Raw genomic sequence first — 13,050 nt, 5'->3', positions numbered from 1 at the left:
TCTGTTAACTTTTTTTTGGCAACAGAAAAAACTTATCAGAAGCAATGTGAAGTGATAATTATTCCTTTCTTAATTGTATGCTTTTTGTAGTTTTATCTAAAAACAATGGAATCACTGAGAGGTTATAAGCATTTTACCTTCAAGTCGGCAATTCCTTCTGGTGAGGGGGATATTTAGGTCAAGGTTACTGAAAAAAATCAGAGTTTATATTGGTTTAATTACATCTTATTCTATGGGGAAATTGCTACCTGTGTATTCTGATAATACAACTATAGAGGATAAAAAAATTATATATCTCTATGTGACAGTTGATGCATTTAGGCCAGCTGCCTTCAACTAAATAAAAAGAAATTAGATAGCAGAGGTTGCCCATGAAGCTTGTTCTGCCATCTGTATAGTACTTGGATTTCAATCTGGAGAATATCTGTATCCAATCTCCCCAGAACCCAATTGATGTATAAATATCCCCAGTAGCACAGTGAAAGAGGCAGGAGGAAGGTAGATATCCCCCAGTCCTCCTAAAACTGGTTGTACAACTGTACCATTATCTAGCAAGTTCAAGAAGCATGCATAGGAATGTATAAAACTTGGCATGCATCTGCTTGTACTTGGCACACATCTTTTTAAAATTGGATGCAAATGTTTAATTTTGTTTGTTACTTTGGAAGAAATTGTTTGCTAGTATGACATATTACATTACCAAACAGAGCTGGTTAAATGTGGGTCAAGTACTCTTCATTGCTCAATTTACATTAAAGAAATCCAACTTCTGTATTTTTATTTGATTGCATCTTTTTTGCTTTCAATACAACTTAGTTTTAAGGAAAAACCATTTTAACTTGTGAATACAATTTAAAACTTGCATCTGAAATGGGAGTGTTCATGAGCTTTGTCATTATGAAGTGTTTTGCAGTTCTACCGGTAAGTATTCAACTGGAAGTTAGAAAGGATTGGAGTGCATGTGATCTAGTGTAAAGACATTTCTATGTTAAGGCAAGGCTAGCTAATGTGATGGTCTTCTGATGTTGTGGGCTATAATTGGATCTTCCCAAGTCCAAAATCTCTGGAGAGTGCCATGTTGGCTATCCCTGTGTTAAGGAGAACTGATTGGCATTGGACCAGCCATCTCCTCTAATTTGTGGTCATTGTGGACTGCATATGGCAAAGTGAGTTCAAGCTATGCTTTAAGGGCTTCTGCCCAAAGGCAAAAAAAACACTACTATTGTAGGGTGGTAGGTACTAGTGTAATTTTTGGTCTTGTGCCAGAAACACAACACTGGCCTATACCAGGTAATCATAACTTACACCAGTCACATCAAAGTATGCATTTGGACACCCTGCTTCAGCCTTTTGGCATAAATCCAAATACACAAATTGGTGAACACAGTCTATATTGTCAGGAATTTACTACAATCTCCCCGTGTGGCTGGGTGATGTGGAGATATTTAAATTTAGCAAAAGCTACATCTGAGTCTTATACCTAATTAGTTGAGAAAATGCGCTACAAAATTTAATGAAGGCAGATAAATGTTTGTAACAATTACCATTTCTATCAGCAACAGTAAATATCCAAAAATAAGCAAATGTTAATTTCTGAATCAAAACTACATGTGTAAATTAATACCAGATCACATTTACTAAAACATCCTTTCTTTAAAAAAAAGAATGCTCTGCTTTGTATGTTCAGTATTGGGAACCATTCTCTGGAAAATGACACAACTTGGATTTACTAGCCTTTGAGCATTTAACCACAAATCTCAGTATAGCTCATAGAAAACATTATCTGCTAGTCAAAATGGAATTTATCCATTATTATTTATTGGGAAATACTGAATCTTGCTTCATTCTGTATCTCATTCAGTCAGCTTGGGCTTTAAGCAACCTAAATACCGTATATACTTGAGTATAAGCCTAGTTTTTCAGCACATTTTTTGTGCTGAAAAAGCTGCCCTCGGCTTATACTTGAGTGAGGCAGGCGGTGGGGGCGGCAAGAAAGAAGCCCTTTCTCTCCGCTTGTGCCGCCACCCACTCTCCCCAGTCAACCATTCCTTAAGAAGCGTACAAGAACAGCGGTTCTTTACTCTCCCCAGGCAGCTTGTTCCATTCCTGAACTGCTCGCATAAATGCAAACTTGGCAAAGGAGGAAGAGGAAGGAGCAGCCCAAAGGGCTGCTTTCGGGCTGCTCGTTCCTCCTCCTCCTCCACAGCGGCAAAGGTGAACCGGCTTATACTCGAGTCAATAAGCTTTCCCAGGTTTTTGTAGGGAAATTAGGTGCCTCGGTTTATATTCAGGTCGGCTTATACTCGGGTATATACGGTAATTGGTTGTCACCTGCAAATATGACTACCCAACTGCTCACTCATGATACCACATCATTTTGATCACTGCTTGATTCCCTCCATTGTATTAAATACCCGGGAACTAGTGATGGGGGTCATCCCTGTTCTGAGCACCAAGTTCTCATACATCACAGTCATACTCCTCACCTGCTTGAGTTCTGAAACTATTTTGAGACTTGACTTTGCTTTCCGTTTGCTCACCTTAATTGCATACAATAATTGTACATGGACATTTGTTTACTCTTTTTGTGGTGGCCCCTCCTTTGCTGTCCCCTGTTTGGTCTGATGATTAGTTAAAATTCAATGTGGGAAAGGTAGTTTCCCTTCTGGTGGAAAGTGTGGGGTGCTACTTAGCAAGATGGGGTAGAGTTGCTTCTTTTTATATAAATGCATTGGTGGAATGTCTGTTGCATTCTTGCCCCACTATGTTGGCTTATTTAAGGCAGAAAGCAAAATCTTCAGTGCCAGATATTCTTTCTTTGCTCATATCTGGAGAATGACCTTGTTGCAAATGGCTTATTTTGCTTGACATTGTGTGTATACCAGATATTGGTGCCTTTAAAAACATTTCTGAGCACAGTCATTGTGAATGATTTATAACTCTGCTATAAACTTGCTTAGGTGGACTCTTACGGACAGATATGCAAAGAACTGTATCTGTTTCTTAGTGGGGGAATTTTGCTTTGATTTGTATCGGCTGATGAAACTCACTGAGCACAGTATGTTAACGTCAAGTTCTCTGCAGGGTACAACAGCAATTACTTATCAGGTTTTCTTTTATCAGGAGCCTTCTTCTAAGATGTCTGAAAAAGTAGACCCTTCAGGAGTTTTTCTAGTCTTCTTCTGGCTCCACCACCAGGTGCATGAGTAAAAACCCATTCTAAAGGTCTGCTTGGGAACAACATCCGTCACAAAGAACTGTGCTTGCTGTGTTGTCTATAACAGCTGCAATTTTCAAAGTCATAAAGACATATTGATGTAGAGGGGTCATCCTTGTAAAACACAAACCTGGAAAATCATTGTAACACTAAAATAGTTAAGCTTAGCATTCCTTTTGCATTAGCAAACTATAAATCAACTGCATTTTTTTTTGCCTTGCTCATTAGGCAGAATTGCACCCCCATATGCATGTATGTGAGTGAGTGAGAAAGAAAGAAAGAAAGAGAGAGAGAGAGAGAGAGAATATTTTGAACAGAAGCTGTGAGGTCTATTGAAATAAAATGTTTGGGCATCAAACATGCACTCAGGGTGGATAAAAATCAATGATTTAAAAAATAAAATAAAATAAATGCGGATTTTTTTAAAATTTAAATCGGATTTTTAAAAATAAAATGCTTTTTGGTGAAAATATATTACCATCCAAAGGTTATTCAATCATGAAATAAAGATTAGTTTTTTAATTATGTAGAATAAGGCTGTATATGTTTAATTTTTTGGTAAATAAATTCCATTAATCCATTCACAATGTCATTTAGGCTCTTCAGAGGTTTTTGTATGATCAGTGGGCAATTTCTCTGCCTACAAGATATTATCACAGATGCTTGGTTTACTTTTGCAGTTCTCAAAACTGAATTTGACTCAGCAGAGATCACATGCCTCTTCTTCACAGCAAAAATGTTATAACATGAACAGAGTTGAGAAAAAGACCTTAATCCTATTGTTCTACAAACCTATGAATACAGAATCAACCCCTTCAGTGTTAAGTTTCAAGAAGTTCAGTGAATAGAATAGAAACAATATTTTTCTGATTGTTTGGAGTGGAATGGATCTAATAAATCTATTTAAATTGTTATTATTAATGTAATGATTATTTTTCTCCTTCCTAAGTACAACAGAAGACTTGTCCAAATATGAATGATTAACCTATTAAACTGGGGATAAAAAAACTAATATGAAAAGTTGCTATTCTAAAAATCTTCATCTACTTGCATATTAAAGTTATACCAGCAAGAATTAGTCTTTATGTAGAAAACTGTGATTTAAATCAAGCCTTACTGACTGGTGATTTAAATCGTGATTTAAATCAAATCCACCCTGCATGCACTTATAAATTTATGCCAGACTGCATACAATATGTATGTGAAATGCTTACTGATTGATGGACGTATCAAGCTGTGGAAGTTTACAGTGCTTACTCATAAGTAGAGCATTGTATCAGCATAAATAAAAGGCATAGTTTATTTTCTCTCAACAGTTTCCCCAGTTGAATGGGTCAGGGATGTGGTGGCCATAGCTTTGCCTACATTTCTCATCAAAACCTACTCACTCCCATGTTGAAGCATCATTGTATAGCTTAGGCAGAATTAACAATTTTTGCTGTACATTCACATATTGATAGCAAGCCACTTCGTTATGTTGTGCAACATGATCATATCACAGCATAGGATGCACTTAGCTTTATCTCTCTAGAAATGTAGCAGGAACTTGCTGGGCAGTTTATGTGCACAAGCAAGAACATGCCTGGTTTCATCATGGATTTTGTTTTCTAAATACCTGTTAAGACTCTGTGGGAGAGAATAGTTAATAGTTTTACATTCAAGTGATTTAATTCCACAAAATTCAGTTGCATATATTTTCTGTTAAATATTATAATGTGATAGCTCTCGTTTCCTCCCTCTCAACTTCCTTTCAATATTCTAAGCTGAGACATGAATATTAAGGATGATTTTGTGTTGATTTTGTAGGATGTGGACACTGTGGAACTCAATCTTGTTTCACTGCTTGAAAACTCTGTCTTCCTGTCAGGCTATCTAGTCAACTGGGATAATATGACATTTAAAATTGCATCACAACAGTTGTTTAAAACCTGGACATTTTAAGTGGTGGCCCACTGAGATCATCTTTCTAGGAATGAAAATCCCCAAAGCTGGTTAAAGTGAATTTAGCTTTCATACTTTATCAAATAAAAGCCGATTTAGACTGCTGGGACACATTAGTGGTCAATCTTTGTAGGAAGTTCTGTAACATTAGCATGAAAATTCTTCCTCATCTCATTTATATTTTAAGGGACCTTCCTGTCTCAGTTTCACAGCATTATTTTACAGAAACCTGTTGACCTTAAAGAAATCCCTTTGTGGAACTGCCTTTCCCATTTCACTCTCCAGTAGCTCTGATTCCTTGCTTGATTGGGAGTTTAACTATCTCGGTCCCCACATCCTATCATAGAACCTTTTCTTCTGGCATGTCTTTGAGAATGAGTTCCACAAACTGCAATGGCTCATACATACACAGTTTTGACTCATTATAAAGGCCACTGGCCTTGTATAGTTGGCTCTAGGGCAGGGATGAAGAACATGTGGTCCCCTGCCCCAAAATTGTCCTATGGTTTTGTTTTTGTTCTCTGAATCTAATGTCAACCGTGCCATCACGGCATACTCAGAAATGCTGTTATACATGGTACGTTACCTGATTTCCACTTTCCACATGGTCATGTCTAGTAGAACCTTCTAAACAAGTTAGCAAAAAGACCATTGGTGCAATGGAACTCCATGTCCCAAAATTTTGTTGACTCCTGTGGGGAAGATGAGCATAAGAGCAGTCTCCTCTCCTGTAGTTTCCAGAAGCTCATATTCAGTAGCATACTGCCCTCAACCTTGGAGGCAGAGCATGGCTGTCATGGTAAGTACCCACTAATAGCCTTTATCTCCATGAATTAATCACTTTTTTCCTTATTCTTTTTCTGCACTTCTGGACATATATCTGCAAGTTCTTCAGTATTTTGATTGCCAATTTTTAATGCTGTTCCTGTTCTTATTTTCTTTAATACTGCATCCTTTACTCAAACACGTAAAAATTTATTACAACCATATTTATCCAACTTGTTCTCTCTCTCTCTCTCTCTCTCTCTCTCTCTTTTGCATGTCTTGAGTTTATCCTGTATGCCCATACAATGCTGGTTTCATAATCTCCATCTAGTTCTAAGAAATCTTTGATACTAGGGACACCAATCAGTTGTTTTAGAACTGTCTTGTAGCTGTCATTGCCTGCTCAAGAAGTAATTTATTTTATTCATAATTAAGAAGAAATATGACTAGCATCTTACTTTGTTATTAATGCTAAAATTGCATCTCTGCAGAAATGTAAAGGACATCTGCTGGGAATTAAAAATAACTTTTAAAGTTCTATACATTAATACACATTCAGAGAGTAAGAAGCTACTCTGATATTCCAAGATGGGGAGAGATCTTTGTATAAAGAGGATTGATAGTTTTTCATTTTAGCCAAGGGTTGACACCTTATTAAGTATTTAACAGTTATATCATGAACAACAAAGACTACAGGGCATTGTATGGAAGACAAAAGTTTACAAAATTATTGTTTGCTGTTGGAAGTTATGAAGTTCCAGTTTACATTTTGAGTCATTGCAACATTAGGTGTTTTACTCATTTTCAGTTCCAGATTTAGGGCATTGGTTTGTTTTGCATTTGCATGAATTTGCATTTCTGGTTTTCAGTGACCTTTGAGAGGAATAAGTTCTAAATATACTAAGGTACTTCACTGAGAAAGATGTTGTCCTGCTTTTGTAAAGAAAAAATATAGCTGCATCTCCTTCAGCTTGCTTCTGGACCTAATAATATATAATGAAAGCTCCTGCTAGCTTCCAGGAGGGACTTGCTTCTGTTCTTTATTGTCACTCTTTAAAAAGTGATTGATTGAAAATGAATGTTAGGGTGTGAGGCTATCAAGTGAACAGAATGGGCTTACTGGTACACACACAAAATACAGTATTGGAGTAAAAGAGATTCGAAAGGCTGATTGCTGTGGCTGTTCTTCTTTTAGGATTTATTGCGGCCACAGCCAGATTCAGCAAAATACGTTTACCCATCTGGCAGCCTAGAATTGTCTCGTCAGCTGAAGCTAATGGACTTAGTGATGGATGCCTTTTGTTTGCGCTGCCTGACTTTTGAGTGAAAGGAGACAAAAGAAGCTCCACTGGCTTCACTGTGCTGTGTGATAAGCTCGTGACCAAAGGCTGCTGCACTATGTTCTCTGTGAAACGGGATGGGGGGGAGAGCAAATATTAATTGACAACTTAAGTGTTTTGGATCTAAGAATGCTGAAGCTGTACTGAATATACCGAATTCTAGCAGGCTTTGTAAGCAAGAACCTACATGGAAAGACTATACTGTGGTAAGTATTATGTAAGAAGATTCTGTTTCACCCGTTTAATGTGCATTGGATGCAGTTGCTGCTATGCCCTGATTCTGAATATTTTTAGCCTTTTGTTGTATGTAACATGAAAACCCATTTGTATCAGTTAGGTTAATAGTTAGGACCTTTGTGATTATTCTGCATTTTGTCTCCCAAGATGGGTGTTCATGAGGCTAAATTACATGCACTGAAAATCCATCAAGTCCATTTTCAATGAGCAAACATGTCCCCTCCCCCATTTTTCATTACAGAATAAAAATATATTTGGAACAAAATTAAACTTCGTTAGTTTGGTTGGGATGCTGCAAGATCCTTTCTTGGTATGTGTGATGTGTGATCAACACAACATGGGTGTGTTGATATGGTAACTGACAGCTCTGTGTATGTGTGTGTGTGTGTGTGTGCATTAAAGTACAACTGATCAAGAGCACATTGGCAAAATATGATCATAAGTTTCCTAATACATAAAGCTGTGTGGTGCTGAAACATTTGTTTCCTCAGTCAGTTCAGTTTTATCAAAGAATGTCACAAGAGCTAGTTTCAATTTGTTCATTTTTATTTTGTATTATAAACCAATTATCTTCACTGATTTAAAGATATTGAGCATATAGCAATTTCAAAGTGGCATTGAGTTTTCGTAAAAGTAGTGAGACAATTGTGACTATAAATCACTTGTGGAGCAGCTTTTTTCCATTACCAGTACTCACGACATTTGGATGTCACACTAAAACAGGAGTAGCTAACTTGTGGCCCTCCCATATGTTTGGCTGCCATCTTCTCTCACTAGCCCCAGCAGGCATAGCTAATGGTTAGGGATTGTGGAATTTGTAGTCTGGAAAAAGGTGGCTAGGACTTAATCCTTGATTTTAAAGTCCCACTCCCCTGGTAACTGGAAGAACATGCTCTATGTTGCTTACATATAGATGTGTCTTTGTATTAAAAGTTTAAGTGTTCAGAATTTTCTCATCTACCATCATCGGCTGCAAGGGTGGTGGTATTTTAATAAAATGTGTTTACTGCCTTTGGATTATAAATGCCCCAGAGGTGTATTTGATGAAGGCCTGCATAATTGGTGACTCACCAGTCAGAATACAACACACCAGCCGTGTCTGGTGGTTGCTGTGTGCTTGACAAGCCCTCAGCTCTTGCTGACCTAGGCGAAGGGTGGGGTGTGTGTGTGTGTGTGTGTGTGGCCACGTGTTTTAGGTAAGGAAAATGTCATTGGTTCCTCCACTTCCCACAACATATATGTAGCATTTATTAGCTACCTTTATTTGACCTCCAAGATATATTTGTACCAAATATTTGTACCAATATTTGATTGGTGATTAAAACTTGACTCTTGCTGTTGGGAGAAAGTCGGTGTCATTATGCTGTTAATACATATAAATTGATTGGTCTGCACAGTGCATTACGGGAAAGATACGCTTCAGCCATCATTTTAAATGTTGATTATGCTTTAATGGTTCTACACTAAATATAGTTCCAGTTACAGGTGGGTAGCCGTGTTGGTCTGCCATAGTCAAAACAAAATCGAAAATTCTTTCTAGTAGCACCTTAGAGACCAACTGTTCCTCAGGAACAAACTCAGTTGGTCTCTAAGGTGCTACTAGAAAGAATTTTCGATTTTGTTTTGACTACACTAAATATATTCATTTGACTCTTAATGGACACCCAAAATCCTTCATGCTGAATGTGTTATTCTTATCAGTGCTCTGACAAAAAAAGCACACACTTAACATTTCTAGATGTTTCACTGTAACTTCAGGAATCCCTGTAAGCAGATGGCTTATATAAACAGTGCACACTTCATTCATGCTACCTGGAATTCCTTTGTTAGATTATAGTCTTTGTAGGCTGTAGACTTTGGAGTCCTTCTGTGGAGTGGATTCTCCACCTTTCATGTGAAAAGTAGAACAGCTGATGTCTCTTGAAAAGCATCAGCAACCATTAGCCAGACTGTTAGGAGGACAAAGTATTTACTATATTAGTTCTTCAGATTGACATCTTTTATCATCCCTTGTCCTTTTTCCCCTCTTTGGTCATTTCAAATTGCATTTTTCTTCTCCTCCAGTCTTACTTTTTGTGAAGCCCCATAATTATCTACCCTACCACTAACTGGAGCAATAAAGAAATAAGTGGTCTTGGGAATATTTATCTACAGGTGGGTAAATCAATGGTCTATCTTAGAAGAAGGATTTGCAATTTCTCTCCTGAATAATCCATTTTTTTTACAACTTTATATTTTAACCTACAGAAGAAAACAATAGGATTATTGTATGAAGTTTGGATACATGATGCTGATGAGTGCATCCATTAAATACACAGTTTATTACTTATTTCATTTGTATCCAGGCCTGTTGAACAAATTAGTCTTTGCCTGTCAGTAAAAGGAAAGCAGAAAGCAGGGCAGCATAACTTCGCATGGATGGGAGTTCCACAATCTGGGAGCAAGCTACTAAGAAGGTGCTCTCTTGTGTCCTCACTAAATATGCCTGTGAATGTGATAGGACTGAGAGAAAGACTTCCTCAGAAGATCTTAAAGCCTGGGCTCCCATAGGAAGATACACACCTGAGTTGCTTTGGGTTCATTAATGGAGGTGGTGAATTGCGACGAAAAAGTGAATAGGAGGTGGGGCAGTCCTACTTGATATACCTTGGTATTTGCTACAGTGGTTTAGAGGTTGTTGGGTTTTTTTGGAGCAAGTAGTATGTAAATTTTGTATAATAATAAAAAGAGAAACCAAAATAAAATCATGCATATTTGAATTGGCTTTGAAGCTGGAGGAGTTTTGTGTATGTGCTTTTAGTTGCATTGTCAGATTGAAAAATGTTACAGGATCATTAAGACTCTGAATTGCGAGGGTTGAGTAATAAGTGGTAGAATAAATTATTTATGAAAGTGTACCAAATGCTGGCCTGGACTGAGAGATGGCTTTTACCTGGTGGGCAGTATATTTAGAAAGTGTTCTTTTGAAGCAGATTACTCACCAGACTCTGTGTATTCTTACGATTAATTTAGTGCTGGTGAATGGAGCTAGAGAGGCTACTTGGGAGTCAGTTCCTCTATGGTCCATTGAGTGGGCCTGTCTGCTTCAGTTTTGGTCATTAGCTTATTGCATCCTGCTAAGAAGTGAAAACAGAGCTGACTTTTCTATCCAAGAGTTTGCCAAGAGTGTTTCCAGATGTCAGATCACTGTAGCCACTTCATGTCTCAGGTTTTTCCACTCAGACCTAGGTACTTTTAAAAGAGGGATGTGATGGTAGGACTTCCCAGGAGCAAATAACATGCAATGTACAGTACCTCTCAGTCTGTTCTTTCTCAAAGAAAGGTAGGGATGTATTCTAGCTTGTCACAAGAGTGTAATTTCCCAGCACCACTCCACAACTGAAAGCCTGAGTGAATGGTTAGGCACAGCTGATGGCTCGTCCAAACCATAATAAACTCTAATTATAAATATTAATTTAATTTCCATAAAGAATGAAAGAAATCTAAAGTTATACTGGGGGGAGGGGACAGATTCATAACACTTGTTATATCCTGACAATATTTTCAGTAACTTGCATGTTAAAGAGAAGCATCTTTATTCAGTTGGCATACAGAGAGCATGTGCTGTCCCAGCAACACATAAAACACATTAAGGAGAGTGGCAAAACTATTGGGCAAACCTTCTCTTTGTCTCTGGAGATTCAGGAGAGGGAATGGGTGACAACAATGCCATCACATAGGATTTTGACTGGGCCAGGTTTTGCATGGGTCACCATGGCAAACACAATTTTACCTCCTGTAAATGACATTGAGAAGTGTGCAGTTGAGATCTTCTGTTCCCACTTGTCAGATTTCCCACATGGATTTGGTAAAGTGCAGCTCACATGCTTACTGGCTTTTGAGATTATGTAGACAGGAATCTGGGCAGAAAGAGGGCATTATGAAGAGAATCAGTGTTGGATTACTGTTACAACTGAGACCATGCATGATTCAGTATTGAACATGATAGAAACAGCTCTTTATAGATAGCTAGAAACAACTGTAGTTCATTGAGGCCACCACTTGTTTTTTGGCAGCACATTCTGAATCTTAGCAGGTCTTGAAAAGAAAATATTATGAGTCCCTTTCTGATTGGATGGTATAAACCTTAAATAAACTTAAACTTATTTCAGTATTCCACTGTTTCACTTGGCTGAGTAAAGGTACCTCCCAATACTGTTTTGTAGCTTGTCAACCGCAGTTGGTGTTTCTCATATGCAAGACAGAGTTGAGGTCTATCTATTAGGCAAATCATTGCTAATTTAAGGAGTTGTGCAATGCAGAATTGACATAGAAATGTTTGTTCTTTTTAATAAGTCTTGCTCCAATAGTCAAAAGACGTTCAGAGCCACTTAGTTTTAAAAATTATTATAAAAATACAAAACACAATAATTTGGTCTAGATATAAGGCTGAACCATAGTTTAGAGCAAGGGTCGGCAAGGTTTACCTCGCCTGGGCCGGTTCACTCCAGCGGAGATCCCTCCGTGGGTCGGATTGCACGATTTCCAGCGACTGCACAGAAGTGATTTTCTGCGCTGCAGAAGCAAGTCCCAACACCGCGCTGCACCAGTTTAGCGCAGTGCGTGGGGGACTCACCGAGCGGGTGGCTTGGTTCGGGGGCCGGTTAAACGGCCCCTGTGGGCTGCTTGTGGTCCATGGGCCTTAGGTTGCCTACCCCTGGTTTAGAGTGACGTGCCTGAGCAGACTGTCTTTATTTTATTTTTGTTACATAAATAGAAAACAGTTTTAAATGTCAAAAAGAGGACAGCTAGAACAAGAAAAAATGATAAAAAATACAATTCAATGGAACTACAAATACTTAGCATCACATACCTTATGAGAGAAAGCACCTCAAAGCTAAAATTGTAAAATGTCATGCAAATATGAGATATACCAAGAATCATGGGTGATTGCTGTCCTGAACTGTTTCCAAAAATTGAGCTGTGAGAGTGGAGGGTAAAATTTGGAAGACTTCTTGAATGAATGAAATTGTGTACAAATCCTTTAAAATGACCAGTCTGCCCTATTAAACGAGTGCAGGAGTGGTTATTGGGTATGGCTATTAACACAGGAACATAAGAAGCTGCCTTATAAAACTTGTCAGTCTAGTTTAGTAGTAGGATTTCAGGCAGGAGGTCTCTCTGAAGCCTAGAGATACCAGGAACTGAATCTGCGACATCCTGCATGCAAAGCAGATGCTCTAGAACAGAGCTATGACCCTTCCCCTTGAAGAAGAAGAAGAAGAAGAAGAAGAAGAAGAGCATGATTGCTTGGTCATCCCAATTTAGTCCAGTCTGCTTCAGGCAGCCAGATGTTTCCGAAAGCTGTCAAGCATAGCATGAAGATAGCAGTGAAGACTAACATGTTTATTATGCAACAAGCTTTTGTGGACTAGAATCAAATGCATGATGGGTTATCACATGTGTGGTTACATGTACATACGTATGTTGAGAGGAAAATGCTGTAGGGTCAAAGGAGTGTAGAAAATGCAGCCTTGAGACTATTTACACAGTGACCATATATAGCAGCAG

General features: G+C 38.1%; 1 protein-coding gene across 3 annotated transcripts in view; it reads left to right on the top strand.

Annotated features, from left to right (window-relative positions):
* Positions 1–13,050, top strand: part of PTK2 (protein tyrosine kinase 2) — a 175,594-nt gene that overhangs the window by 14,751 nt on the left and 147,793 nt on the right. The window contains exon 1 of one of the 3 annotated variants that reach the window (XM_033155909.1): positions 7,319–7,469. The exons of the other annotated variants lie outside the window; for them this stretch is intronic. Coding sequence (XP_033011800.1) covers positions 7,451–7,469 — 19 coding nt within the window. The 5' untranslated portion in view covers positions 7,319–7,450. Of the gene's footprint in view, positions 1–7,318; positions 7,470–13,050 lie in introns of those variants that run through there. 3 annotated transcript variants of the gene reach the window in all.

Source organism: Lacerta agilis, chromosome 7 (assembly GCF_009819535.1).
Source record: "Lacerta agilis isolate rLacAgi1 chromosome 7, rLacAgi1.pri, whole genome shotgun sequence".
Classification (NCBI taxonomy): domain Eukaryota; kingdom Metazoa; phylum Chordata; class Lepidosauria; order Squamata; family Lacertidae; genus Lacerta; species Lacerta agilis.
The sequence above is the reverse complement of the archived record's forward strand: the minus strand, read 5'-3'. Positions and strand labels throughout refer to the sequence as shown.